This window comes from Antennarius striatus, chromosome 7, assembly GCF_040054535.1.
Source record: "Antennarius striatus isolate MH-2024 chromosome 7, ASM4005453v1, whole genome shotgun sequence".
NCBI lineage: Eukaryota > Metazoa > Chordata > Actinopteri > Lophiiformes > Antennariidae > Antennarius > Antennarius striatus.
The window spans coordinates 8,032,501-8,060,048 of record NC_090782.1 but is presented as its reverse complement, the minus strand read 5'-3'; the positions used below and the strand labels follow the sequence as shown (position 1 = coordinate 8,060,048).

Genomic DNA, 27,548 nt, shown 5'->3' with positions numbered 1-27,548 from the left:
CAGAACAACACTGACAATTGCAATGCATCACCGCTTTGAAGCGGAATGTGACAAATCTGTGTTGGAGACAGTGGGCAGCCTAACACAGAATTACTTGTTTGTGTTTACTGTTTCAAAACCCTCAGCTTAGTTGCTGAAAGTTAGTGGAATTAATATTTAGCCATATAATAATCTATAATGATACCATCCTGTGGGACTAATATCAGTTTTAGCAGCCAGGGAAAAAGGATACTATGTAGTGTGCTGGAAGGAAGTAATTTCCTGCAGTTGTGATTTCTTTCACTCTGTGGTATCATCACAGTTTCACATCAAGGAGAATGAACAAAAGCAAGGAAACAAAGTTTTACAGACAGGTTACAATAATAGTATTGATCTCACTTCTATTAGACCAACATGCCACCTTAAATAGCCTTCTTCTGATGAATTAATCAACCCCTGCTCCAAACTGATGCTGAAATGTACTACCATGCACATATTGTAGTGAATAGATGTACTGCAGTTGTTGGTCACAAAAAATTCACATGGATACCAGCCACCCATCTACCTTAGCAAGTAGTTTTTTTTTGTTTTTTTGTTTTTTTTTAATGATAAATAGGACATACTTTATTTTTCTATCAAACAGCATGACACGAGAGACAGACTTAACTCACAGTACCAAGAATATGGAAGATAAAAGGAAATCAATGATCATTTCAATATATTCCTTCCGTTCATGTTTTCACTGCTTGAGGAAAGTTGAAATGTCAAACTGCAGCACATCTCCAAGTGCCTGGCATGGAACTAGACCATAGCGCTTTGTGCCAGCTGCAACAATCTGTATCGTTGTTGACGTCTTTGTAGGGGAAAAAAAGCTTAGCAAGTAGTTAAAACTTTATTTAGCAAGCGCCTTTTAAAACACATGGTTACAAAGTGCTGTATATAGCCACACATATTGTTGGGATATAAAAAAACGTGTATATAGAGGTGAACTTTTAAAATGACAGATTTGAGAACACTGTTCCTAAATGTCAGGGCATAACTAGCAAAGACACAATCACCTTTATTTGTCTAATTAGAGGTGGGAGCAGGTATGTTTTCAGGAACAGAGTGGCTGAGAGGTCAAACTAGGATCCAGACAGTCAGAAAAATGTAATAACTCGGTAGATGTTATGCCATACCATGAATTTAAAAAGTAGGGTTTTGAATAAAATTTTGAAATTGAGAAGTCAGTGGAGGGATGCAAGTACCGTTCTAGTTGATAATCTGGAAGATAGATTTTCATCTAACTGGATATTTGTCTTTTTAAGTAAAGTAGCTGGAGTTCTTTCAGTCCCTAAGCTGTGGTGCTTAAAGGACACCAGGTTCTGATGACAGTGGTGGCAGTAACTGAGGTCAGTCAGTATCGATGGGATGGATGGATGGTTTCATAATGCTTTTTTGCCACTGATGAGTTACCTCTGAAGTGAATTCAAGGTGAGTCTCCGCCTCTTGTTGAGCGATGTTCTTTTTGTCAATTTAACAAAAGGTAGTATGCATTTCATCTTTTTATATTTTAATTTTTCAGTGAAATAAATATACAGGACACATTTGGAGAATGCATGCATTATGCTGCTGTGCATGGCCAGCAATATGGTAATACATAGAGGCTATTGACATTGCTCATGGAAACTAATTAACTAATAGCCATGGTTGAATTCATGGAGCCCTGTTTCCAACAGTAGACGCATAATAAATGTTATTCACACCCATATGCTCAGGATATTACTGTAAGGCATACAAAACAATTCCTTTATGGTTTTTAGTTCAAGCAGCAGCAAAAAAAAACACAGGCACAAACACACATAATGCTCCAAATGAAAGGCACAGAGGTCTGAACAGAAATAGAGGAGACATTGATTAATGCAAAGGAGCAGTGGGGAATAACACTGGGCTGTAAACTGACCGACAGGTTGCCACTGGGGTCCTTTGAAAGACAATGAAAGCAAAGCCAGAATGGACAAGCTATTCTAGAGAGAGGTGAGGAGGTCTCTATTAGGTAGGTTGCAGAGTGACCACACCTAGCCTCAGACAGGACTTTGGGAATACAGTAGTCCAGTTCAACACTTTGCACTCCAACTTTCATACCCTTGTGTTATTCTGTTTTTTTCTTTGCTTTTTTTTATCCTTATGTTCTGCAGTCCTTAATACCAGTCCCAGATCCTTAACCCATATCAATCTTTACCAATTAAGCACAAAAAATATTTACCATATCTATTATCTGTTTACTACACCCATTGTATAGATGTGATGTGATATGTCACTGTATAGCCTTAAACATGAATAAAGATATAGTGATTAATTTGACCACATTGTCCAGTTTTTTACTTTTATTCTATTTACCCTTGCCGTGCTATTTGTGACAGTTTTAAACTTATTCTATACTCCCCTGACTACCCACCAGATACCTAAAATTCCAGTGTATTTGTGCTTACATTTGTTGGAAGTAATGCGTATAGTGTGTCATTTATATTGAAAACATTGCGGTAAAAAACCTGTACAAAGATTTTGGAGCTAATATATTATGCAGTATCAGAACTGAAATGAATGAGAGTGGTCATATTTGAACTTTAGAATGTTTTTGTGTACATGCATATGCTACATTTGTATGACCAAATCTGATCTGAGTTAATATTAAATGAGGTTTGTCAAGTGAACATAGCCATAGATTCATCAGAACCTCATTCAGTGTTCTAAGGCCTGTCTGTTACCAGTGTCAGTATGGAAACGATCAAAAATATTACCATTTCTTTCAATACATCTCAATAATTTTAAAGGCATAACTGATAATGTACATCCAAAACTAAATAGAAAATGGGGCACCTACCTCATCAAGCACAGACTCAGCCTCTTCTTCAGTTTTTCCTGGAAACCTAATTCTCATAGCGGTAAGAGCAGCTAGAGTCTGACGCACCAGCTCAGCCTCCTGCTCCTTACTCCTCAGGTTAATCAGCGGTTCACCCTATACACACACACACACACACACACACACGCACACGCACACGCACACACACACACACACGCACACGCACACGCACACGCACACGCACACGCACACGCACACGCACACACACACACAGACACATATAAACACAAATGTAAAAGTTGCGAACACTATCACATTTATACACTACACTGTTATATTTAGTTATCAGGGCAATTCAGGTTCAGGGGCAAAAATGTGTAATGACTTAAATGGCTGCATTTAATAATTCATTATTAATTTTCATTAATAACATATAAATTAATTGAATTTTCCCCTGACAATCAACGCAAAATGACTTTTTGAATCACTTCAAATCACATCAGAACAGGTGTAGATTAGGATGTTTTTCCTGTATTATCTATTTTCCTCATTATTATTTAAAACCCTCAGCAACAACTTTAATTTTACATGTTCATTAGTTCATGATGCTGCCTCTCTTACAGTCATTACATTTATTACATGTACATTTATATATTTTTAATATTTATCAAAATACATGGATATAAAAAGGTACACTGTGGCCTCTTTTAACACAGCTTTTTTTTTACTTCTATTTTTTTAATGTTAAAAACTGTTCTCCTCCATTTAATTTTTTCAAGTCAAAAGGTTACCTACAGAAATGTCAAATAAAACTGGAAATGGAGTAGGCAGGAAGAAAAAACCCCCAGAACATTTACTGAAGATCATTGTAGTAGTCAAGAGTAGGTCAACAGTATTGAAGACATTTCTAGTGCATCCCTACGCACAGCTTACAGTAAATGAAGGATGAGAAAAGCAAAGAATAAGCTGAAGGTTACAGTGCAAACAAGATAAATATCTGCTTTTAGTGAAATACCGGTACAAATTCACAGTAATTTACTGTGAGGAGCAAATCAACAGAGGATTGGCATAAGCAGTTTGACATTTTTGTGAAAATGAATTTAGCATACGTTCTGTCTGTCTTTGTGACTGACAGCACAACTGACATACTCTAAATTGCGGTAAACTCTACTTTGTGCGCATTTGAGTCGAGTGTCTACTTTGTGTGTGTTTGAGTATCTCACTATGTGGGAGTGGATGGTCCCCAGGCTGTTGCTGTGAGGCACTCGGTGGGTGGAGCCACTGCGACTGAGCGAGTGGGAGCGTAGAGTAGCAGAGCTTGGCCTGACAAGTGGAGTAGCCAAGGGAACTGCAGAAGGCCTGGAGGACAACACCCGCACCTCACTGGGTGAAGAGAGAGAGGCAATCGAGCGAGGGCAGGAGATGGACCGTCTGATTGGGCCAGAAAGCGTCGGAGAAGCAGAGGGCACAAGGCTGGTTTTTAGTGACTTGATTGGAGGCTTCCAGTGGATACGACCTGTAGTGGAACAGAGAGGCAGAGAGTGACGTCTGACTGACATGTAGTTTTTTCTACTCCAACTTGTTTAACAATCTGATTCTCCCACTCACTGTTGAGATCTACTCTTGATTCTCCATCCCTTTCTGGGTGGCTTTAGAGTGTGGTATTTAACTCGGATTGCCTAAAAGTCTGTCCATTCTCTGTTAGTACAGTTGCACACAAATGATAATAAATGTCAGTCATTGAGTATATGCCTGTGTATGTATATGCCAGTGTGTGTGTGTGTGTGTGTGTGTGTGTGTGTGTGTGTGTGTGTGTGTGTGTGTGTGTGTGTGTGTGTGTGTGTGTGTGTGTGTGTGTGTGTGTGTGTGTGTGTGTGTGTGTGTGTGTGTGTGTGCCAAATGACAGCATTACGGGGCTTAGTCCAAGCAGCTTTTTGGTGGCTTGGTATGAAGTGGGCTTGGCAGGGTTACTGCCTCTCTAGACATACAAGCAAGAGTCCAAAATGTTCAATGGGTTTTTCCCATCTTGAGTAATAAATGCCACAAGGTCCTTCTCTCTATTGAGCAGTAAAATCAGTGACATTCCATGAAACTGTAGATTTTTTTTCCCAAGGTCAGCAGCTGTGAAGGGTGCCTTCATCCTCTCTTCAAAGAGATGAAAGTGAGTTGATGTATGTGACTATTTTGTGGGAATGGTTGACACTTATCACTCTCACTATAATAGGGGGAATATTTCAGCATTAAACTCAAGGTGTTTTCAAGGTAAACAATGAATGGGATCTTCTCTGTCTCTCTCAATTTCATAGGGCACACTTATTTACTCAGGTGCTTTGCTCTGTTTACGTGTGTGTGTGTGTGTGTGTGTGTGTGTGTGTGTGTGTGTGTGTGTGTGTGTGTGTGTGTGTGTGTGTGTGTGTGTGTGTGTGTGTGTGTGTTATTTCGCAACAGAATCCGATCCAATGGCTAACAAATAGTTTAGGATCATCTGGTTAACACTTGCATTTAAAGCCAAGGAACTAATACCATTTCATCACAACAGGGAGGAACAAAAACACTGGCAGGCTGATGAACATCTAATGTGTAACAAGGTGGCTTGCACACACACAAACACACACACAGACTGCTAGACAGATGCGTAAGGACAAACCAACAGGCCCCATTGTTGATAATGTAACTTTAACTGGGAACTGTCCAAAGCGTGTTCCTTTAAGGCAGCGTTTCTCAAATAGGGGGGCGTGCCCCCTATTTGAGAAACAAATAGGGGGAAGCAGTGCGATGCCAGGAGAGGCACATCCACTACAGTAGTTGATAGTGGCGCTCTCTATTGTCAGGTGTGTGCAGGGAGAAGTAGGTTGAGCAACTATGAAGAAGCGTCTGTAGCGCTGGCCTTCACTGTGACTACAGTGGGAGATGAGGAGAGACCAGTGTGTTTACTGAGTCTAAAAATGCTGCAGACAGCATGAAGCCAAATCAATTAAGGCACCACTTGAAGACATTACATCCCAATCACGCTGCTCAGCCGCTGGAGTTTTTTCAGTGAAAATGTGCCATATACAGTGATACCTCTACTTACGAATGTCTCTTCTTACAAAATTTTCTACTCACAAAATTTCTCAGCAGGAACATGTTACCTCTGCTTACGAAAGAAATTTCGACTTACGTAATGTACAAACACAGTATCGGCTGATAATCGAATCTCCCATAGGTTCCTGAACGCAACATTCTCATAGCTGCTCTACCATTGGCTATTACCTACTACGTACCTTCCTGGCATCCCATTGGCTAAAAGGGATGCCACTCCACCTCTGTGTGGAGCTAGAACGGTGCTTATGGAGTGTCACGGCATTCGGCACATTCGACCGGTGAGGTAGTCTGATAGTTTTGCGCAAATATAATGACTTTTTGAGTACGTATTAACTATGGACCCCAAGAAAGTGATGGAGAGAAGAGGAAAAAAAGAGTTTTTTGTCCGTACAAACAGCAAGAGATAATAGAAGAGCATGAGAAAGGGATGCGTTTGGTTGATCTCGCCGAAGAATATGGCCAAAAATGTACAATCGACATGTTATTAAAACAAAAGGAAGTTTAAGGAGTTTACGGCATGGCGTGGGTGGTTGGAGAAGTTCTAAAGGAGGACTGGAATTCACTCTGTTGTTCGGCATCGTGAGATAGGAGCGCATGAACCAAAGAGGGCAAAAAACAATGGGGACAGCAGTTAAAAGGTAAATGACCGTCATTATTATTCTTTACTCTATTCTTTGTTTTTTACGTTATGCACAACTCTCAATTATTGTGTAATAATCTAATCGTAACATGTATTTGTTACATGTTTTGATGCATTTTTATGCTTTATAAAACATTTATGTCTGAATTTTTGTGGGTTTGGAACGGATTAGGGCATTTGCATGGAAAACACGTCTCTACTTACGTAATTTTCTACTTACGTATTTTCTTCCGGAACCAATTAATTTCGTAAGTAGAGGTACCACTGTATTGCCGACAATCATCCCGCTTTGTGAATGCTACTTCAGTAAACCAGCGAGCTCTGTTAGCATCATATAAGGTGGCGTACCAAACTGCTCAGTGCAAAAAACCCCACCATAGCAGAGGAGCTGAAACATTGAGCAGGAACTGAGCTCAGTATCATGCTTCAACCCTTGCTTTGAACAGCTGTGACTGCCTGAAGAATGAGCTCATTGTAGCCATTAATACTGACTTCCTCATTTGATTTAAAAAAAAAATCACTAATTGTTTTATTAATTTTTGTTTTGTAGGTTAAGGTGTTTTATATATTGTGCTCCTCAGCTGAACTGCATTTGAATATTATTTTTTAGTTATTGGTTTTATTTAAATTTACTTTTCTATATGAAAATGGTCCAATAAATTGGTCAAAAATGTTTAATTTAAACATGTTTTTTATTTCAGGCAAATTGATGCACTTAAAATTTTTCTGTTATAGACTATAAAATAATTTTAATAAAATTATTCTTTGTTATAAATTGAACTTTATTTCTTTTTTGTTTTCTTTAATGCTAATTATGATACAATGTTATGCAGAGGTGTACTTATTTGATATTATTTATAGTCGCAGCAGAGAGTTGGGGGCGCAAGTTGTTTTCTTCTTAGTAGCGGGGGCGCAACAGAAAATAATTGAGAAGCACTGCTTAAGGAAACTATATTTTTAATGTCTACATATTTCTGCATCACCCCAGTGATTAATTTAACAGCAATAACATAAAACACATAATGAATGATTTGTGGTGACACATTTTACATTTCTCAAAAATGACATTCCCTCTTATTTGGGTATTTCACTTGGGATTGCAATTTTCGGTAACAGTTCAATGAATGTCGAGCCCTAGCTCAGAGCTTCACAACTTAGCCCCTGCTGCTGGTGGAGAGTGTGTGCATGCACTGTAAGTACTGATCAAAGCTAAACTCTGGAAATTTACATTTTTAAAGGTATAGATGGACATGTGTGTATATGGAAATCTGTTCTGAACAACTATGAATATTTCTCAAACTTCCAAATGTGTAAAGTGCACTAGGCTGGAGTGTATCTAATGTATTTAAAACATCGCAGGATCAATTCCAATTTCCTTATTGCATCAATTTACACATTCACCTTATATATATTTTCCTTTCCCCATTAGAGTCAGATGAAAATGGAAATGTAAACATAAATGCAAAAACACATCACAGTTCTGGAAAATATTTTTTTTCCATAAAGTACCCTTATGAGATAGAATGCTGAGCAGGAGAAAAAGACTCCAGTCAAACTCCATGGCTCTGGGTTCCTAATAAAGACAAGGTTAATCCCTTCAATATATCCCATCTCTTTACCTGAGCGTTCAGCCAACTTCTTCTCCTTGATCTCCCCAAGGTCATAGGAAACTTTCTTCTCCCTCTTCTCTCCACCCAGTTCTACCCCTCCTGCTTTCCTCCTCTCCTCTTCTTCATCCGAAGAGGAGCAGGAGTTATTGGCGCTGCTGCTACTGGTAAAATCTGCCAGGTAGTCAGGTCGTTGACGTCTTGGGGTCTGACTGCATTCTGGCATGGCAGTCAAGGGCTGGCAGGGATGAGCACAGATACATAGACACATATCTTTATAAAGAACACAATCTGCACATATGGATGTACTGTATACACATATACCAGGCAGATTTATGCACATATGGTATTTTATTTAATGTGGTGGTTGTGCCTCTGCCTTATACACATACATTTATACAATTACAGAGAAAATAAGCATTTGGGACTCCATACCCAGTTCTGAATTACAAGTATGATGTGTGTCCTTCTTCTTGGTTTAAAAGCAAACTGTATTAAAACCTCCTCCAGCTCTCCTCGCCTTAAAGCCATCACAATTTCTGGGTCACTAAGTGGTCTGCTCTTGTGATGCACCCTTTTTGACAGCACACCAGATTCCAGTTAGGGCCATAGAATATCAATTCAGAAAATGGACACATCTAACTTGACTCACCAGTGACAGAGTCTCAATGCACATTTCCAACCCAATAATCCTTTTCAAAGTATGAGATCATTGGCCAACTCCATCTTCTGTACTCTGTGGACCCACAATCAAACCCCTGCCAGCCTGATCAGTGCACAGCTATCAGCTACAGGAGGACAAAGGATATGTTCAGAACTTTCAGGGCATCACTACGCTTGTGGATTAATAGTAAGTTATGACATGATTTACTAATTTCATTGAGAAACTGTTGTATTAAGTTTCAAATTAGTGTAGAGGGTGGGGGTGGGTTGTTGTTTTTTGCTTTCTGAGATTCACTCAGTGGGTGCTGCTGGTCTTTCAAATAGGGGACCTCATTGTTGGCCTAAATCTTAATGTTTGTCAATTAATGTATATTTAAATTCTTCTTTCTGTTCTGTTTGAAGGAAATGCTCTGGGATCCTGTCATAGCAACTAGATGCCCTTTCGGGGTACTTTACCAGTGTCCTCCCAATGGCCAGCAGAGCAGGTCTGCTGAAACTGCCCTGGGCTATTACTGTATGTTTTGGGTGCAAAGTCAAATCCTTTCAAAAAGATGGAACTTCTTTCTACACCTGCAAATGTAGCTCTAGTTGTTGCCATTCAAAGTTTGTACATATGGGGCATTGCATTGTCTAACTACATGTCCCTTAGAAAACCAAGAAATCATACAGCTTTCCCTTGTTACCCTTCAAGTCCTGATTTGAATACAAGACCTGAAGTTCAGACCTCAGCCTCCCTGGATTGGACATAACTGTTCAGGACACTATTGAATACCTTCCCTGGTTTGACTAATTCTAAGAAGAGCAAACTTCCAAATTTCAACAACACCAAGGAATCTGCTCCATGAGACTTTGAAAGATGGCCATGCAGAAATTTCTGTAGCACTCCTGAGGACCCTGGAATTGATAAAGATGGCCTTTATACCACTCAGGGCTGAAACTATGACAGTAGGCACATTGTATGTCTGTGTCACATGTTTTTCCCTAAAATTGTAGACCTGCTTTTTTTCATACAATGCTTCAAAAACAGATGAAGCATCTTGCCAGTGGAATTTTTCAAGAGAAAAGAAGAAAAAGTCTGTTGTGTTTGTTGTGTCACTGACTGGCACCTCTAAATGTGCTTTGAAAGCAAGCTCCTTCTTAGCCAATGAGTGGCACAATGGTAAAAAGACGGTTTGGCTGTCGCTGTGGATATTGTATGTGCTGTGAAATGATCAGAGAGGCTGTTGCAAAGAAGTTGCTGACCATACCACCTCAAACAGCACTGTGAGTCACCACATCTTGGACAAGGCCTAAGACATACAGAATCACCTCCTTCAAAGAATAAAAAGCAACCCAACCCTGCTTGAAACTAGATAAGTCCACCAGCATCACCGCTGCTGCACCGTCTCTGGTTTTTGTCCGCTATCGCTGGGATAGTAGTTTGCGTGAAGACTTACTGTTTTGAAAGAGCTCCAACATGAGCTACGGGACAGGATATTTCCAATACAGTGATATCTCTACTTAAGAATGTCTCTACTTACGAAATTTTCTACTTACGAAATTTCTCAGCAGGAAAATATTACCTCTACTTACGAAAGAAATTTCGACTTATGTAATGTAAAAACACAGTATCGGCTGATAATCGAATCTCCTACAGGCTCCTGAACGCAACATTCTCATAGCTGCTCTGCCATTGGCTATTATCTATGACTTATCTTCCTGGCATCCCATTGGATAAGAGGGATGCCACTCCACCTCTGTGTGGAGCTGCTTATGCAGTGTCTTCAGCATTCGGCACTGAGGTAGTCTGATAGTTTTGCGCAAATATAATAACTTTTTAAGAACGTATTCGCTATGGACCCCAAGAAAGTGATGGAGAAAGAGGAAAAGAAAAGACAAAGAAAATAGTTTTTTGTCCGTACAAACAAATCAAGAGATAATAGAAAAGCATGGAAAAGGGATGCGTTTGGTTGATCTCGCCAAAGAATATGGCCGAAATGCATCTACAATCACCACGATATTAAAACAAAAGGAAGTTTAAGGAGTTTAAGCATCGCGTGGGTGGTTGGAGAAGTTCAAAAGGAGGGCTGGAATTCACTCTGTTGTTCGGCATCGTGAGATAGGAGGGCATGAACCAAAGAGGACAAAAAACAATGAGGACAGCAGTTAAAAGGTAAATGGCCGTCATTATTATTCTTTATTCTTTTTTTTTTACGTTATGCACAACTCTCATTTATTGTGCAATAATCTAATCGTAACATGTATTTTTTACATGTTTTAATGCATTTTCATGCTTTATAAAACATTTATGTCTGAATTTTTGTGGGCTTGGAACGGATTAGGGCATTTGCATGGAAAACGTGCAAATGCTTACTTACTTACGTAATTTTCTACTTACGTAATTTTTTCCGGAACCAGTTAATTTTGTCAGTAGAGGTACCACTGTACATTGATAACTACTTGACAGAGAATGGTATAAATTGGCAAAACTGTGTTGGATAGTGCAGTATCAAAGACTGGCCGGCATAATGTCGGCATTAGGCAGATATTGAACCGTGCACAAAAAAGCTAAATGGACCCGCCTAATTTATTTATTTATTTATTTATTCAGTTTGTTTTTCTTCTTTCCAGACATGTTATTACAACATATTTCCCTTTCATCAGTGTTGAAACATCATCAACAACATCTGAAAAGAAAAAAGGGTTAACGGGTAGAAGCCATTGGCTTGTAAGGTTCCTGTCCCCTAAATAATCAACAAAACATTAGAATATGTAATAAACAAGCTCAGACATTAAAATTTTTGAACCAGCTCATACATTGAATTTTGACAGACATTCATACCCTTATCCACTTCCAGATATTAGCCTTTTACCCTAGAGCATAACTATGTTTACATTCTTCCTAGGAACACAAGATTTGTCAACATCATGGATAGTCAAAACTGGACATTGACCTTGCCAGTCTTCTCCGCAAGAATATAATGATCACCTTTACCTCTTTCAGCAGACAGTGTTTATACAAGAATTAACCAGTTTGTTGCAAACACTTTAACAGTTTCACATGGTATTATGTTGTCAAAAGATATCAACATGCTCTTTATAGTCTCAAAGTTAATGTTATTCCATGTTATCACAAATAAATGTGTTTTTTTTTGTTTTAGGTTGGGGGTTTTTTGTTCATTAGTCCATGTTTCTGACATCAATGGTGTCGATTTTTTCGACTGTTCCATGAAGTACTTGACGTGTCCGAAATCGTAGAGCTCCCAATACTGTAGTGACTCTGTTGTACTGATCTTTGGAGTAGTAAGAACTCTTGTATGTCTTTATTGCTCATATTTCACCAACTCCTCTGCACTCCTGATCACCATTGTTTTCATCTGGTCCAGAGAAAGCCCCTTTGTTTTTGATGAAGATCCTGCAGTTGTTCGTCCAGGTGTTGTCGATCAGCCCATTCTTTTTCAGTTGTCGAGCTTTTTTAGCGATATCAGCATTCTTTTTAGTGAGATTCTCATTAATGTAGACATTTTTACCTTTCAGTTTGAAGCCTTGTTTCAGAAAAGCAATCTTGTGTTTACAATTGTTGAATTTTATCAGCACTGCAGGTGGTCTCCTACCTCCAAATTGTAGTGGGTGACATGTCTCAATCTGGTCCGGCTCGATGTTAATCTCCAGGATCCTCAGTCACTCCTTAGCATCACAGTTCTCTGTAGCTCATCCATCCCAGAGGCCAGCCGTTCAAGGGTTTCTTTCATATTTTCATTCTAATGTTTATTCTCAGACACCTCGGATTTCCCTTTTCCTTTCGGCATTTTGAAGGAGTCAGTGAGAGTTTATGAGTGTTTCTCCAATACAAATTCGAGAGAGATAGCAAAGTTAGCAACAAGAGACAGAAGAAAAGACGTCTTCTCTCATTGAAAGCTGCTCTCATTCTCCATCATGAAGGACTGGCAGCCAAAAGGATATCCCCAGAATTCCATGAGATAATGAATGTACATGTGAAAACCATCAATACTGTGTCAATAAAAATACTGCTGTAAACTCCACATGTTTTGCTATGATTTGCAAAACTGCTCTATCACAGTCAAGTGAACTGGCTCTCAAGAGAACAGGTCCTCAAGCATTTGTTAGAGCTGAGAAATTACGTGTCCTGTTATCTTGCTGACAAAAAAACCCCAACTCTTTTTGCACATCACTATGTCAACAGAAGTTCATAAGTAAACTTGCTGCCTGTTGTGACATTTTTTCTTTGCTTAATCAACAGAAGAAGGGAGAAATAGCAAAATATTTTTTGTTTCAGACAAAGTTGAATCTTACAAAGGAAAACTTGTTTTGTGGACAAAAAGGGCCAATGAAAAGAAGAAGGACATGTTTCCACCAGTTAAACATTTTGGAAAAATCACGTCATGTATATTTCAGTGACTCAGTCTTTAAATATTTCTCATAACCAGCATGGAAATTTAATGAATGTTTTCCTGAGGATCCTAGAGAGGGACACACAGATTTGGACCCATGTTCTGTGTATCCTACTAGACATTATGTTACTTTGCTCTCATATCTGGAGTCACTGGTTCTTTAATCTTCCATAGACAGCACTTTTAAGGTTGACATGCATACTTATGAAGCATTCCAATAAGCTGGCATCTCATCCAGGGTGTACCCTGCCTTTCGTCCATAGCACGCTGGGATAGGCTCCAGCATAACCAGTGACTCACAAGGCAGATAAACATCTGTAGACAAGACAATAGTAATAATTTACAATCTATTGATTATTCCATCCCGACTAATCAGATTACTTATAAAACAAAAACAGCAGCTGGTTTCAAATAGGACACAATGTCCACCACAGTGATGACTGCTGAGCTGAAACATGAATCCTAATTGCAATCATCTCATCTTCAAGACAATAGATAGTTGGATGGAAGATTAGTGTTAATATGTGAATGGGCCCCGGCCACTTCTGTACTGGAAACATTGGGCTCCAAGGCCAGAAAGATCAAGAACTCCTGCTCTACATCATCACAGCCAACGTGAAAGCAATAAATGGTTATTAAGAGACAGGGTAAATGAGATTGCTCTTCTCTGTCAAGCATGTGTGAGTGGAAGTAATGTAGCTCCTGGTCCACAGCTCTCAGACACTGTTCTTTTTTTTATTTAACTTTGGCTCAAAAGAGCTCAGTTTGCATTGAGAATGGCAGCAGATTTGCAATGGGTCTGTTTGAATGTACTCATCCAATGATATCCAAAACCTGCCCAAAGTATTTTTTTAATGTGATCTTCCATTATCTCTGCCAGTAGAAACTCAAACTGTGCTGAACATGATTGAAACATGTCAAGTTTGTCTGTTCCACAAAGGAACTGATGTAGTATGTAAAAAATGAAAGTTAAAGGAGGTAGTATCACAAAAACACAAACAGACCACACACCAGCTGATGAATTGCTTCAATGATATATGAGTGAGGTATTAATCTGCAGTACCCAGACCAATAAAGGCAGTGGTATATAATGCATTGATCCTTTAATCATTCAGTTATGGGTCAAAGTACTGTAATACAATCAAAACCTCAGTTTCCTGGACAGCATCTCATGGTTTCTTAAATAAAATACAGCGGTACTATCAAGCAGCAGAGCACCAACAAAAATTTTACTGTATATTTCACTCTCAAATACAGAGCATACTGTCTTTGTCCTGGAAAGTGATGTGCTAATATTTTTAATGAAACCTTTATACATCATCTACTCAACAGTTAGTCCACGCTGTCGGGGCACCCATATTAATGGGGAGGAAGTGACAGGGAGTGCAAAGTCCCCACTGGGTAGCTGTGTGTATGTGATAGAGGAGGATGGAGAGAGATTAAATACTTGTTATGAAAATAAAAGGGGAAATGATCAGATTAAAGGAGAAAGAAATGAAGTAGAGGAGAAGGTGAGTCTTGACTATGGGAGCTGAGCGGAACAAGCATTCACTGAATAGACCAAGAGAACGGAAATTAACCAAGAGAGAGAAAAGGACACCGAATATATGTGAGGAGACAGACAATGGATAAATTGTGGTGAGCAAGGCAAAGAGGCCCGACACTAAAAAAGATAAGGCCAGGAGACAGGAATAAATCAGTACAAGTGATGGGGTAAAATCAACCTGAAAATGAGCTGACAACACAAAGAGGCAAAAACCTTGGGAATAAATGTGACTAAAATTAAGAGTAGGCATCAAAAGACATGACAATAAAATATATAACTACATAAGAGCCAAAAGAATGAAGACACTTTCCTTTCATCGTTTAACTTCTGACCAGTTCTGATTTCTATCTCTTGTCCTTTGTCAGAACACTTCCTGACCAGACACTGCTGTCCTTCCCTTAAAGTCCCTTCAGCTTTCTCCTCTCTTGCAGCTTTCACACATTTGTTAGTTCAGTTTCACCAAGCAGTTTGTGAGTACCACATCTAGAGGTTTGAATCTATCTGTCAAAGCGCACACATTTCCCCCACTCTCAACGTCTCTCTTGGCACACTCAAACATTGAAACTGACAGGGTCCAAATTAATTTGGACAACAGTGATTGTGTCTGAACAAGTCCTTATTCCAGCTAAGACGCAACTAATACAGTGCTGAACTGCCCTGTCGAGTCCCTAACATACTCTTTGATTGTCTCAGCCAATTTAGCCCTCGAGTGAGGGATGGATGTCGATGTGCAGGGAGAGAAAAAGGGATGGGGAGGTGACGGGGAACGCGTGAAGCAAGGTGATGGAGGAAGTAATGTGCTGTCGTGGGAAATCGAGGGGGCGTGTAGGTGTATGTGACAGAGAGAGTAAGCGAGACGGCCTGACAGCTGTCCCCTAGGGGAGAGAACTCTTTTCTTTGGGCTTCTTTCTGATTCTTTTCTTTCTCGCCTAACCCGCTCCCCCTTCTTTATTTTTCTCAATCACGTCCTGTGTGCTTCTCTGTGGGCGTTAGCTCCAGGCATCTGGCTACCTGCCTACCCCTTCCTTCCCACTTCTCGCACTCTCTGGCACTCTTCTTAGCACTTTTTCTTCGGTCCCTCGAGGCATGTGGCCCGTATGCTCCATTCTCCTCTTTGTATCTGCGTCACTCACTCTCACCCACCTTAAGGCCTCGTTGCCTGGAGGACTTGCCCATCAGCCTCTCGTCGTCCAATTCACACTGCTCAAGCAGATCCAAGATGTCCTCTTCCTGCACACCAAACCATAAAAAACACAATGAAGATGATATTAGGCCATAAGTGGTCATTTTTCTAACATACTGTATGAAGTAGCAATGGCCAATAGTGTAGTTACATTTTAATAAACACCAATAAGAAACTGTTAAACGTTTTGTTGCTCAATATATCAGACTATTTGAAATGCAATTGAGGTGTGGCAGAAAAAATGATTTAACAGGCAATGTAGCTTTTTAGGGAGTTGGGAACAAGGCTTTGGCCAAACATGGCATTGCCATTTGGCAGCACTTTTAAAGGGATTTTGAAAAGGCAGCATAATGGCCATAACCACTGAACTAGGGCCATGGCCATTTGGCCAAAGCTGAAATACAGACAAAGGTGATTAATGTTGCTTCATGATTGGGACATAAAGTGCTCCCACTTGCCACTCAAATACAGATGAAATGCGTTTGCTTCCTCAAAGACTGGCCATCAAGCAGTGTTCTGGGGTTTGTGAAAAGGTCACTGTGGCCCTGGCTCTCTCCGTTTGTGTGTGCATCAACATTCGCATATGCGTGTGTTTCGAGAGGTGTGTTCTGCTGTTAGTACGCATTCAAATTAAGATCACTTGTAATGTGTTTTGGGTTTAGAAATATCTCAGTGTATTATGTGCTTACAGCTGACGATCATCAAAAGAAACATATCTATTAAAAGCAAAACTGACATGTCATCAATGATGTATCAATTTAAATTTATATACTGTTTAATAATTGAATAATTACAGTATTATATGACACTATGTATTGAAAATAATTATGCAACAGCAGTGCAATACAGGATTTGTTATGAAGAGTGCACCATGTATCATGGGAAGCCCAATAAATATCAATCCATCCATCTTCTTGAAGACAAGACAACCATATTTCTCTTGTCTCTGGCCGCTTATCCACCTTGCGGGACACGGTTGTCACTGGACCCTATCACAGCTGACAACGGGTGAGAGGCAGGGTAAGCCAAGGAAGCTTCTTCTACGGAAGTGTGAGTGATCAATTCATCAAAAATACATGATTTTGGAGGTGGAGGAAGCCGGAGAAAAAACACAGTGCACTTTGTGGACATACTCTGCACAGAAAGGATTGGAACCCGTAACCTTCTTGCTATGAGATGACAATGCTACCCACTGCGACATCCACACCAACTGGGAATCCCAGTAAATATGAAAGAAAACTCAAACTGTTGTTAATAAAACAGCCATTTGCTTTATAACCTTTCACAATGTTCAGTTATTAGTGGTCCATTATCTTTATTGTATCAAATTATTACAAAACAGATTAACGGGACACTTGACCTGTTTGGAAGAATGACAAAATGGCCAAACCTGACATAAACCTATTAAAAATAAATAGAAAGTTGTTATATTCAAAAGTGTTTATGACACAATGAGTCTAGACCATTTATGAGCCAATCAACTATTTGGAGAGAGCATTTACTTAGCAATCGCTGGATACACTGTCTCTGATATGTCTTTCCAAACTTGCTTGGATTATGTTTTTTGAACAATAATTTTAGAAAATAAATACTTAAAACCTTTTGACTGTGTTACTCAGCACTGTGTACAAGCCATCGCAGTACTTTGTTAATGCAAGTGGTGCCTGCATTGGTCAACTCATGTCATGCTCAATCTTTCTCGTTTTTTCATCCGTTTGTGGAAAAAAGTAGCTTTTTTTTTATTTTTATTGCTGGCATCTTCTCCTATGCCCTTGCTTCTCAGGGTCCATATTTCTTAGCTGTTTGTCGGATGACTCTGTCCTATTTGCATGACAAAATAAGAGTAAATAGTCCCCTGAGCCGGCAAAAAATGTTTCTTGGTATAACTGTCTTTATTTTTTCAGACAAATAAAAACCTGGTCAAGACATATGTCTCAGCAAGAGTAGTCTTGCAGGAAACAGGATGGACAAGAACACCTCAGCAATCACTGCTCAGCAGGAAACAAGTACAATATTTCAAACTACTGCTACATAACAAACAGCAGCTGTGAAAAAAACTACAATTCCAACCCTCATTGCTTTGGATTTCTATTCCTTGTACAAATATGCAGCTCTCGGGTATTGCTGCAAATTGTTTTGGTGAAAAGTGAACTGAAGAGGGACATTCAAATGCAGTGTAGGTATATTAACAGGAATTTTTCCTTATATGCAACATAGAGGTAAGATCGGGCCTAAAAAATCAAGCCCGACCCGAACTGAGCCCAATGGTTTTAAAAACCGACCCGAACCGAGCACAACGGTATTAAAGCCCAACATGGCCCTACCTGATCCGAGCCTGACTTAAAGCCAGACCCGACCCGAATGTAATTATTGACATTTTGAGCCCGACCCGGCCCGAATTTCGGGCTTGGATTCCTGCTTAAGATCTTACCTCTACTTTCAGTGTGTATACGATCGTAAAGATAAAGTGACAGGAGAAAATACAGCTGATGCACGGAGGGAACGGAGCAGGTACTGTAGATGGATGTTTCTCATACAGCGCCTTCTATGTTTTACCTAAATAATTTATTTTGTAAGGGTATTCCTTAGTTTAATACCCATAGATCGTTTGAGACACATAATATATAAATATATATTTATTTAAAAAGTTCGGGCCGAGTCGGGCTTGGATCTTAAGATCTTAAGCCCGACCCGACTCCAAAAAAAATCAAGCCCGACCCGAGCCGGACGGTATTGAAGCCCGACCCAACCCGAAAGTAATTGTTGACTGTGTGAGCTCGACCCGACCCGAAATTCGGGTCGGGTCGGGCCCAAACTTGGGTTCAGGCGTAAGATCTTACCTCTAATGCAACATAATCAGCAGCTGCTTGCTCCTCTGGTTCTAAGATCAAAACTAAATGGATTTAAACATCCCTCAGCTTAATTTGTGTACATGCACAGACTGACAATTAAAGATTAAAAGACAACACTAACAGTTTGTGAAGTTATTCTGTTTTATTGTATTAACAGGGCATGAATTGCCAGTTTCTTTTGAGTATGCACTTGTTCAATAACAATATTCCTTTGTGTGCAAAAAAAATAGAGAAATGGGAAAAAAGCTGAGTAGGCAGGGATTGCTCCCAATAAAACTCTGTTTGATTGATATCTGTCATCATGACTGCAATGGAAGTGGGAAGATGGATGATGTAAAGGCAAGGCACCTGGCACAGTAATAACTAGCAAAACATGCAATGCTTGTCAGATGAATAATCATGGATCCCACATCAGACAAAGGCTAACATCTTCTCCTTTCGGCTTTTCCGTTCAGGGTCGCCATAGTAAATCAGTTGCCTCCATCTAACCTTGTCTTCTGCATCATCTTCTCTCATACCAACTACCTTCATGTCCTCTCTCACTACATCCATAAACCTCCTCTTTGGTCTTCCTCTAGGCCTCCTACCTGGCAGTTCAAAAACTCAGCATCTTTTTACCAATATATTCACTATCTCTCCTCTGGACATGTCCAAACCATCTCAGTCTGGCCTCTCTGACTTCATCTCTAAAACCTCTAACATGTGCTGCCCCTCTGATGTACTCATTCCTGATCCTATCCACTCCCAAAGAGTACATCAGTATCTTCATCTCTGCTACCTCCAGTTCTGTCTCCTGTCTTTTTCTCAGTGACACTGTCTCCAGGGCAACAATTGCTGGTCTCACCACAGTTTTGTACACCTTTCCTTTCATTTTAGCTGAAACTCTTCAATCACACATCACACCTGACACTTTTCTCCGCCCGTTCCACCCTGCCTGTACAGGGTGGAACACACTCTCCATTGCTTTGGACTGTTGACCCTAAGTACTTAAAATCCTCCACCTTCTTGATCTCTTCTCCCTGTAACCTCACTTTTCCACTTGGGTCCCTCTCATTCTGCCCTTAGTCTACCTTCAACTACTCTTTCCCATACCTTAATTGTATGGCTGAACAGCTTTATTCCTCTGTAGTTGCCACAACTCTGCACATCTATACTATACTATATATGTATACTGTTTATATTTTAGTTTAGTATATGTCCTGTTAGTGCTGCATGTGTCTGTTAGTGTAGTGTATGTCTTGTGGTACGTCTTGTGGTGTCAGTGTTTCTTTTTCTCCTGATGTTTATCTAGTATTTATTCATTATATATGCCTGAGCAGTGGATATGTGCAATTTTCTCCAGGATTAATAAAGTATCTATCTATCTATCCATCTATCCATCCAGCCATCTATGTTCCTAGAGATGTGGCTAACTGGCAACGTGCCAGACGCTTACGTCGGACTAACTGGCTTCTCCTCTGTACGAGCGGACCGGGACACGAACACCGCCGGTAAGAAGAAAGGAGGTGGATCAATCATCTATACCAACGATAGATGGTGCCATCCGGGACATGTGACGGTGAAATCAACACTGTGTAACCGCGACCTGGAGCTAACAGCTGTTAGCATCAGACCCTACTACCTGACGCGTGAATTTTCACACGTTATTGTCCTTGCTGTCTACATCCCTCCACGGGCGGACCCTGAGACGGCACGAGAGACCATCTGTGGGACCACCTGTGCTCTTCGGACCCGGCACCCGGAGGCGCTCGTCATTATCACCTGTGACTTTAACCACGTCACCTTGGACTCATCTCTCCCCACAATGGTCCAGTGTGTAGACTGCCCCACACGGAAGAACAGAACCATCAATCTGTTCTACGCTAACGCTAAGGAGGAATACACCGCCACCCCCCTCTCTCAACTAGGTAAATCAGACCACAAACTAGTGTACCTACAGCCCACCTACATCCCGCTGGTGAAACGGCTGCCAGCAACAACACGACAGGTCAGGAGGTGGTCCCCGGAAGCACAGGAGATGCTGAGGGACTGCTTCCAGACCACCGACTGGGATGTTATTGTGGGCTCACATGGGGAGGACATTGAGGGGGCAGCTCAGTGTTTTACAGACTACATGAACTTCTGTGTGGACACCGTGGCCCCTGTCAGGACAATCAGGTGTTACCCCAACAACAAACCATGGGTAACCAAGGAAGTCAAGGCTGTCCTGAAACAGGAAGAAGCAGGCGTTCAGGAGCAAGAACGAGGAGGAGATGAGGAAGGCCCAGCAGGAAGTGAGACTCTGCCTGAGGGAGGCCAAGGAGGCGTACAGGAGGAAGCTGGAGAAGCAGCTGGGGCACAACCAGGTGCGGGAGGTCTGGAATGGGATGAGAACCATCACGGACACGGGAAAGGGCGCAGCACTGTGGAGGGGAATATTGAACGAGCGAATGAACTAAACAGCTTTCAATCGGTTCAGCTCCCCCACCACTCCCGGCTCCTCGTCCCAGGCCTCTCCTGGCCTACAGACCTCTCCTGGCCCTACAGACCGCTCCACTGATGCTCCCTCCTCCTGTGCTTCCTCTCCTTCCACTCCTGCCACTTCTCCTGAGCCCACTCCAAGAACTGCGAAGCTCAACGGCCCCACCTCAACCACTGGACTTCCAACCTCGCCACAACCTCCTGCTCCCACCACGACAGAGACCGTCATCACTGCAGACCTGGTGACGACAACGCTGAGGAGGCTGGACCAGATAAGGTCTCCCCAAGACTCCTCCGAGCCTGTGCTTCGGAACTAGGGGACCCCCTGCAACAATTGTTCAACCTCAGTCTGCGGCTGGGGAGGGTCCCGTCACTGTGGAAGACCTCCTGCATTGTCCCTGTACCCAAGAAAGGACGCCCTGCTGAGCTCACCGACCACCGACCAGTCGCTCTTACCTCCCACGTAATGAAGAACCTAGAGCGACTGGTCCTGGAGCTCATGCGTCCACAGGTGCAGGGTGTTATGGACCCTCTCCAGTTTGCCTATCAGGCTAAGGTTGGGGTTGACGACACTGTCTTGTACCTCCTCCACCGCATACTCTCCTACCTGGACGCCGGGGGCTGTGCCATCAGAGTGCTCTTCTTCGACTTTTCGAGTGCCTTCAACACCATCCAGCCCCGGCTCCTGCAGGATAAACTGACCTCCATGGCTGTGGACCCCTACCTCGTGAGCTGGATTACGGACTACCTAACGGACAGACCCCAGTACGTACGTATGGGGGACTGTTTGTCTTCTATGGTGACTAGCAGCATGGGGGTGCCACAGGGGACCGTTCTATCCCCCATTCTCTTCACCCTCTACACATCAGACTTCAAGCACAACTCGGATACATGCCACATACAGAAGTACTCCGATGACACCGCGATAGTGGCATGTATCCGGGAGGGTGATGAGGGGGGTACAGGGCATTGGTGGCTGACTTTGTGGAGTGGTGCCAACAGAACCAGCTCCAGCTCAACGTCTCCAAGAAAAAGGAGATGGTTCTGGATTTCCGGCTGGCACCTCCCTCTCCACAGCCGGTGATCATCAAAGGCAGTGAGGTGGAGGTGGTAGAAAACTATAAGTACCTGGGACTGCAGCTAGACAGCAGACTGGACTGGTCACTCAACTCGAACTGTGTGTACAAGAAGAGGCAGAGCAGGATGTACTTCCTAAGGAGGCTGGCCTCCTTCAACATCTGTCCTAAGCTCTTTTTCATGTTCTATCAGTCCGTAGTCTCCAGTGTGCTGTCATACGCCATTGTGTGTTGGGGTGGGGGGGCCAGGAAAAGAGATATGGACCGTCTGAACAGACTCATCCGCAGAGCGGGCTCAGTGGTCGGGCTGAGCCTGGACTCTGTGTATATGCTTCTGGAGAGCAGGACCATGTCTAAAATTAAGGCTATCATGAACAACACCAGGCACCCCCTACACACCACCTTCTCCCAGCAGAGAAGCACCTTCAGCGGCAGACTGCTGTCACACAGCGCCTCCACAGAGAGGCTGAGGTCCTCATTCGTGCCCCGTGCCATCAGGGGGTACAATGACTCTCTCAGGAGGAGCGGGGGGGAGGTGGCGAGGTCAGCACGGGGTTGAATGGATTTAATTTAATTTAATTTTATACTGTTTATGTATATTATATATATATATGTGTATATATATATTTTTTTTTATATTGTTTTATATTTTAATTCAATTTTATACTGTTTATATTTTAATACTGTAATATTTTTTAAATTTTATACTGTTTATATTTTAATTTTATACTATTTATATTTTAGTTATAGTTTAGTATATAAGCCCTCTTAGTGCTGCATGTGTCTGTTAGTGTAGTGTATGTCTTGTGGTATGTCCTGTGATGTCAGTGTTTCTTTTTCTCCTGGTGTTTATCAAGTATTATTTGTTATGTAATGCCTGAGCAGTGGATATATACAATTTCCTCCGGGATTAATAAAGTATCTATCTATCTATCTATCTATCTCCCTTGTTCTTAAAAATGGGCACCAGCACACGTCCCCTGCATTCCTCAGGCATCTTCTCACAATTTGATATCATGTCGAACAACCCAGTCAGAAACTTCACTGCCACCTCTCCTAGACACCTCCATACCTCCAAAGGTATATCACCAGGACCGAGTGCCTTTCCACTCTTTATCCTCTTCAATGCCCTCCTAACTTCACTCTGACTAATCTTTGCTACTTCCTGGTCCACAACAGCCACCTCTTCTAGTCTTGGTTCTGTCTCATTCTCCTCGTTCATCAACTCTTCAAAGTACTCTTTCCATCTTCATATCACACTACTGGCACGTGTCAATACACTTCCATACCTATCCTTAATCACCCTAACCTGCTGCACGTCCTTCCCATGTCTGTCTCTCTGTCTTGCCGTGTATAGATCAGTCTCTCCCTCCTTACTATCCAACCTAGCATACAAGTCATCATAAGCCCCTTGTTTTGCCTTTGCTAACTACTTTCACCTTTCGCTGCATCTCCCTGTACTCCTGTCTACTCTCCTCAGTCCTCTCCGTGTCCCACTTCTTCTTAGCTAACCTCTTTCTTACACTCCTCTACCTCCTCATTCCACCACCAAGTCTCCTTATCAACTTTCCTTCCAGATGACACACTAAGTACTCTCCTACCTGTCTCCTTGATCACATTAGCTGTAGTTGTCCAGTCATCTGGAAGCACCTCCTGACCACCCAAAGCCTGTCTTAACTCCTTCTTAAAAGTCATGCAACACTCTTCCTTTTTCAGCTTCTACCATTTTGTCCTCTGCTCTGCCTTTGCCCTCTTCATCTTCTTCTCAACCACAGTCATCCTAAACACCACAATCCAATGCCGTTTGGCTACACTTTTGCTTACCACTACTGTGCAGTCACTCATCTCCTTCAGATAACACAGTCTACACAAGATGTAGTCTACCTGTGTGCTCCTACCACCACTCTTATAGGTCACCCTATGTTCCTGCCTCTTCTGGAAGTATGTATTCACCATAGCTGTTTCCATCCTTTTTGCAAAGTCACCCATGTCCATTGAAGTCTATACCAATGACAACTCTTTCACGTCTAGGTATGCTCTACATCACTTCATCAAAGTCCAACCAGAATTTCTCCTTCTCCTCCAACTCACATCCTACCTGTGGAGCATACCCACTAACAAAACTGAACATCACACCTTCGATTTCTAGCTTCAGACTCATCACTCTATCTGACACTCTTTTTACCTCCAGGACACTTCTAACAAACTGCTCTTTCAAGATAACTCCTACTCCATTTATCTTCCTATCTACACCATGATAGAACAACTTGAACCCTGCTCCTAAACTTCTAGCCTTGGTACCTTTCCACCTGGTCTCCTGGATACACAGTATGTCTACCTTCCGTCTCTGCATCATGTCAACCAACTCTCTACCTTTTCCTGTCATAGTTCCAACATTCTACGTCCCTACTCTCAGTCCTATACTCTTAGCTTTCCTCTTCTCTCTCTTCTTACGAACACACTTTCGTCCTCTTCTTCGACCAAAAGTAGTCCAATTTCCACCGGCACCCTGTTGGTGAACAGCACCAATGGCAATCGTTGTTAACCCTGGCCTTGACTGGTCTGCAATGGAAGTCATAGATTTGATTTGCATGTTTGATTTGGCTAAAGTTTTACATCAGATGTCCTTCCTGACACAACCCTTTGTATTTATCCGGGCTTGGGACTGGTACAATAAGACACTGGCTTGTGCCCTTTTGCGGCTACATTAGACAAAGGCTAACATATATCACTATTATAAAAGGACCATATGTAGATCTGTCCCCTCAAAAACTCCCAAAAATTCTACAACAACTTGCCGCACTAAATTTCTTTGTTGGATATAATGTTTTGGATATGTCCTTTGAAGAAAATGAGCAACCCTCAAATTAACCTTTAAATCATTTTGACATGTAAAAGTACAAGTAAAAGAGCTGGATGCTACAATGTATCATTATACATCATGGGTACTGTGTGTACAGTAGAAAATCCTGGCAGGGTTAATGTCACTGAAATGGCCACTTTAACATGAAAACATCATGGCAGGCTCGACACTGGACTGGCATTGCCTTTGGAGTGTCCCCCGCCTCTTGCCCGTAAATCAGCTGGGATAGGCTCCAGCAACACCCATGGCCCACGAAAGCGGAAAAAGCAGTTAAGATGAATAAATGAATGACTGACTGACTGACTGACTGATTGAATGAATGAATGAATGAATGAAATAATGAATGAATGAATGAATGAATGAATGAACGATTGAACAAACATCATGGCAGGGATAAAAAACAAACTATTTCATCATCAAACTATTTCTTCATCAATGGCGCAAGAGGATGGCGGCACATGCACACGCAGCGGCTCCTCTACCGATACAGCGGTTTTTTCGTGTTTTTTGTGTCTTGTCTCTCCGTGTGTTTGTCCATCTTTGTCACGTCCATCTTCGTCATGTCTACTTACCCCAAGGCGCTCATACTCCCGTGAGTTTCTGCTCGACATGCGCTTAACAACTTTATTGGACTTAGACCCAGCTGACGCGGCAGTGCTGTGCGAGTGCGGTCTGCTCCGGAGGCCTACTCAACCACCGACCCCCACTCCTGCTCCCAGCCCGCAGTGGAAGCGCCACAAGCGGAACATGCGAAAGCAGAAGCGGGGCAAGCGTGGAGGCATCCGGGTTAGGCTAGCGGCTAGCTCTCTCCGGCCTGCTATCCCGACTATCACACTCGCCAACGTGCACTTGCAGGACAATAAACTGGACTACATCCGCCTGCTCCGATCATCAATTAAGTCTATGGATGAGTGCTGTGTCTTCGTATTTGTGGAAACATGGCTCACTGACCGCATCCCGGACTGTGCCAGCTGGACCGGCTAACGTGCTACCGGGCTGACAGAGCGCTCGCTGAAGGGGAGAAGACCCGCGGCGGGGGACTCTGTGTTTACATCAGGGATGCTTGGTGCCGCGACGCTGCTGTGGCTTGCACACACTGCTCTCCTCTGGTGGAGCTTATGATCATCAGATGCCGGCCATTCTACCTGCCCAGGGAGTTTTCTGCCATATTGCTGGTGGCAGTATATATCCCTCCCACCTTCAGCAACAACAGGAGTGAGGCACTGAATGAACTCTACCATCACATCAGTGAGCAGCAGACAGCCCACCCAGATGCCTTCCTCATTCTGGCGGGGGACTTTAACCATGCAAATCCCAAGAGTGTGTTTCCAAAATTACATAGACATATCAACTTTGCCACCAGAGGAGCTAACATCCTGGACAATGTCTACACGACACATAAAGATGCCTACAAGGCCCGCGCCCTCCCCCACCTTGGGGCATCAGACCACATCACTGTTATGCTAACGCCCGCATACAGACTGCTCGTTAGAGTCGTTAAACCTGTGAAAAGGCAGATACGGGTGTGGCCTGATGGGTCGTCAGAGGCACTCCAGGACTGCTTTTCAACCACAGACTGGAGCGTATTCAAAGACGCAGCCACCCACAACAACACCACAGACCTCCAAGAGTACACGGAGACCGTATCTGCATACATGCGAAAATGCATGGATGATGTCACGGTCACCAGAAATTAAATGAGGTGGGCCTCCTGGCTATGTGGTGCAAGGACAACAATCTCCATCTGAATGTGGAGAACACGAAGGAGATTGTTGTGGACTTCAGGAGAGCACGCACCCAGCATGCTCCACTAACCATCAAAGGCGCTGCAGTGGAAAGGGTTAGCAGCACCAAGTTCCTGGGTGTGCACATCTCCGAGGACCTGTCCTGGGACCGCAACACCGCATCGCTGGCCAAAAAAGCCCAACAATGCCTCTACTTCCTCCGCAAACTGAGGAGAGCAAGCGCCCCACCCCCCATCATGACTTTCTACAGAGGCACCATCGAGAGCATCCTGACCAGCTGCTTCACTGTGTGGTATGGCGCCTGCACCATTGCCTGCCCCAAGACCCTGCAGCGCATTGTGAGAGCAGCTGAAAAGATCACTGGTGTCTCTCTCCCTTCCCTTACAGACATTTATAACACCTGCCTCACCCGCAAAGCCATCAGCATTGCAGGTGATCCCACCCACCCCTCTCACAGCCTTTTCAGCCTGCTGCCATCAGGTAGGAGACTGCAGAGTCTGCGGGCCAGACCCAGCAGACTCAAGGACAGTTTCTTTCACCAGGCGGTCAGGAGACTCAACTCCCTCCCTGCTCTGCCCCCTGCCATAGTTTTGAACTCTACCCTCACACAATTCTGC

General features: G+C 42.5%; 1 protein-coding gene across 1 annotated transcript in view; it reads right to left on the bottom strand.

Moving 5' to 3' along the window:
* Positions 1-27,548, bottom strand: part of ttll7 (tubulin tyrosine ligase-like family, member 7) — a 95,988-nt gene that overhangs the window by 17,687 nt on the left and 50,753 nt on the right. The window contains exons 14-17 of the mRNA XM_068320454.1: positions 15,896-15,982; positions 8,165-8,390; positions 4,045-4,337; positions 2,843-2,977 (exon numbers count right to left, since the gene is read on the bottom strand). Of these exons, the coding sequence (XP_068176555.1) occupies positions 2,843-2,977; positions 4,045-4,337; positions 8,165-8,390; positions 15,896-15,982 (741 nt within the window). The remainder of the gene's footprint in view (positions 1-2,842; positions 2,978-4,044; positions 4,338-8,164; positions 8,391-15,895; positions 15,983-27,548) is intronic.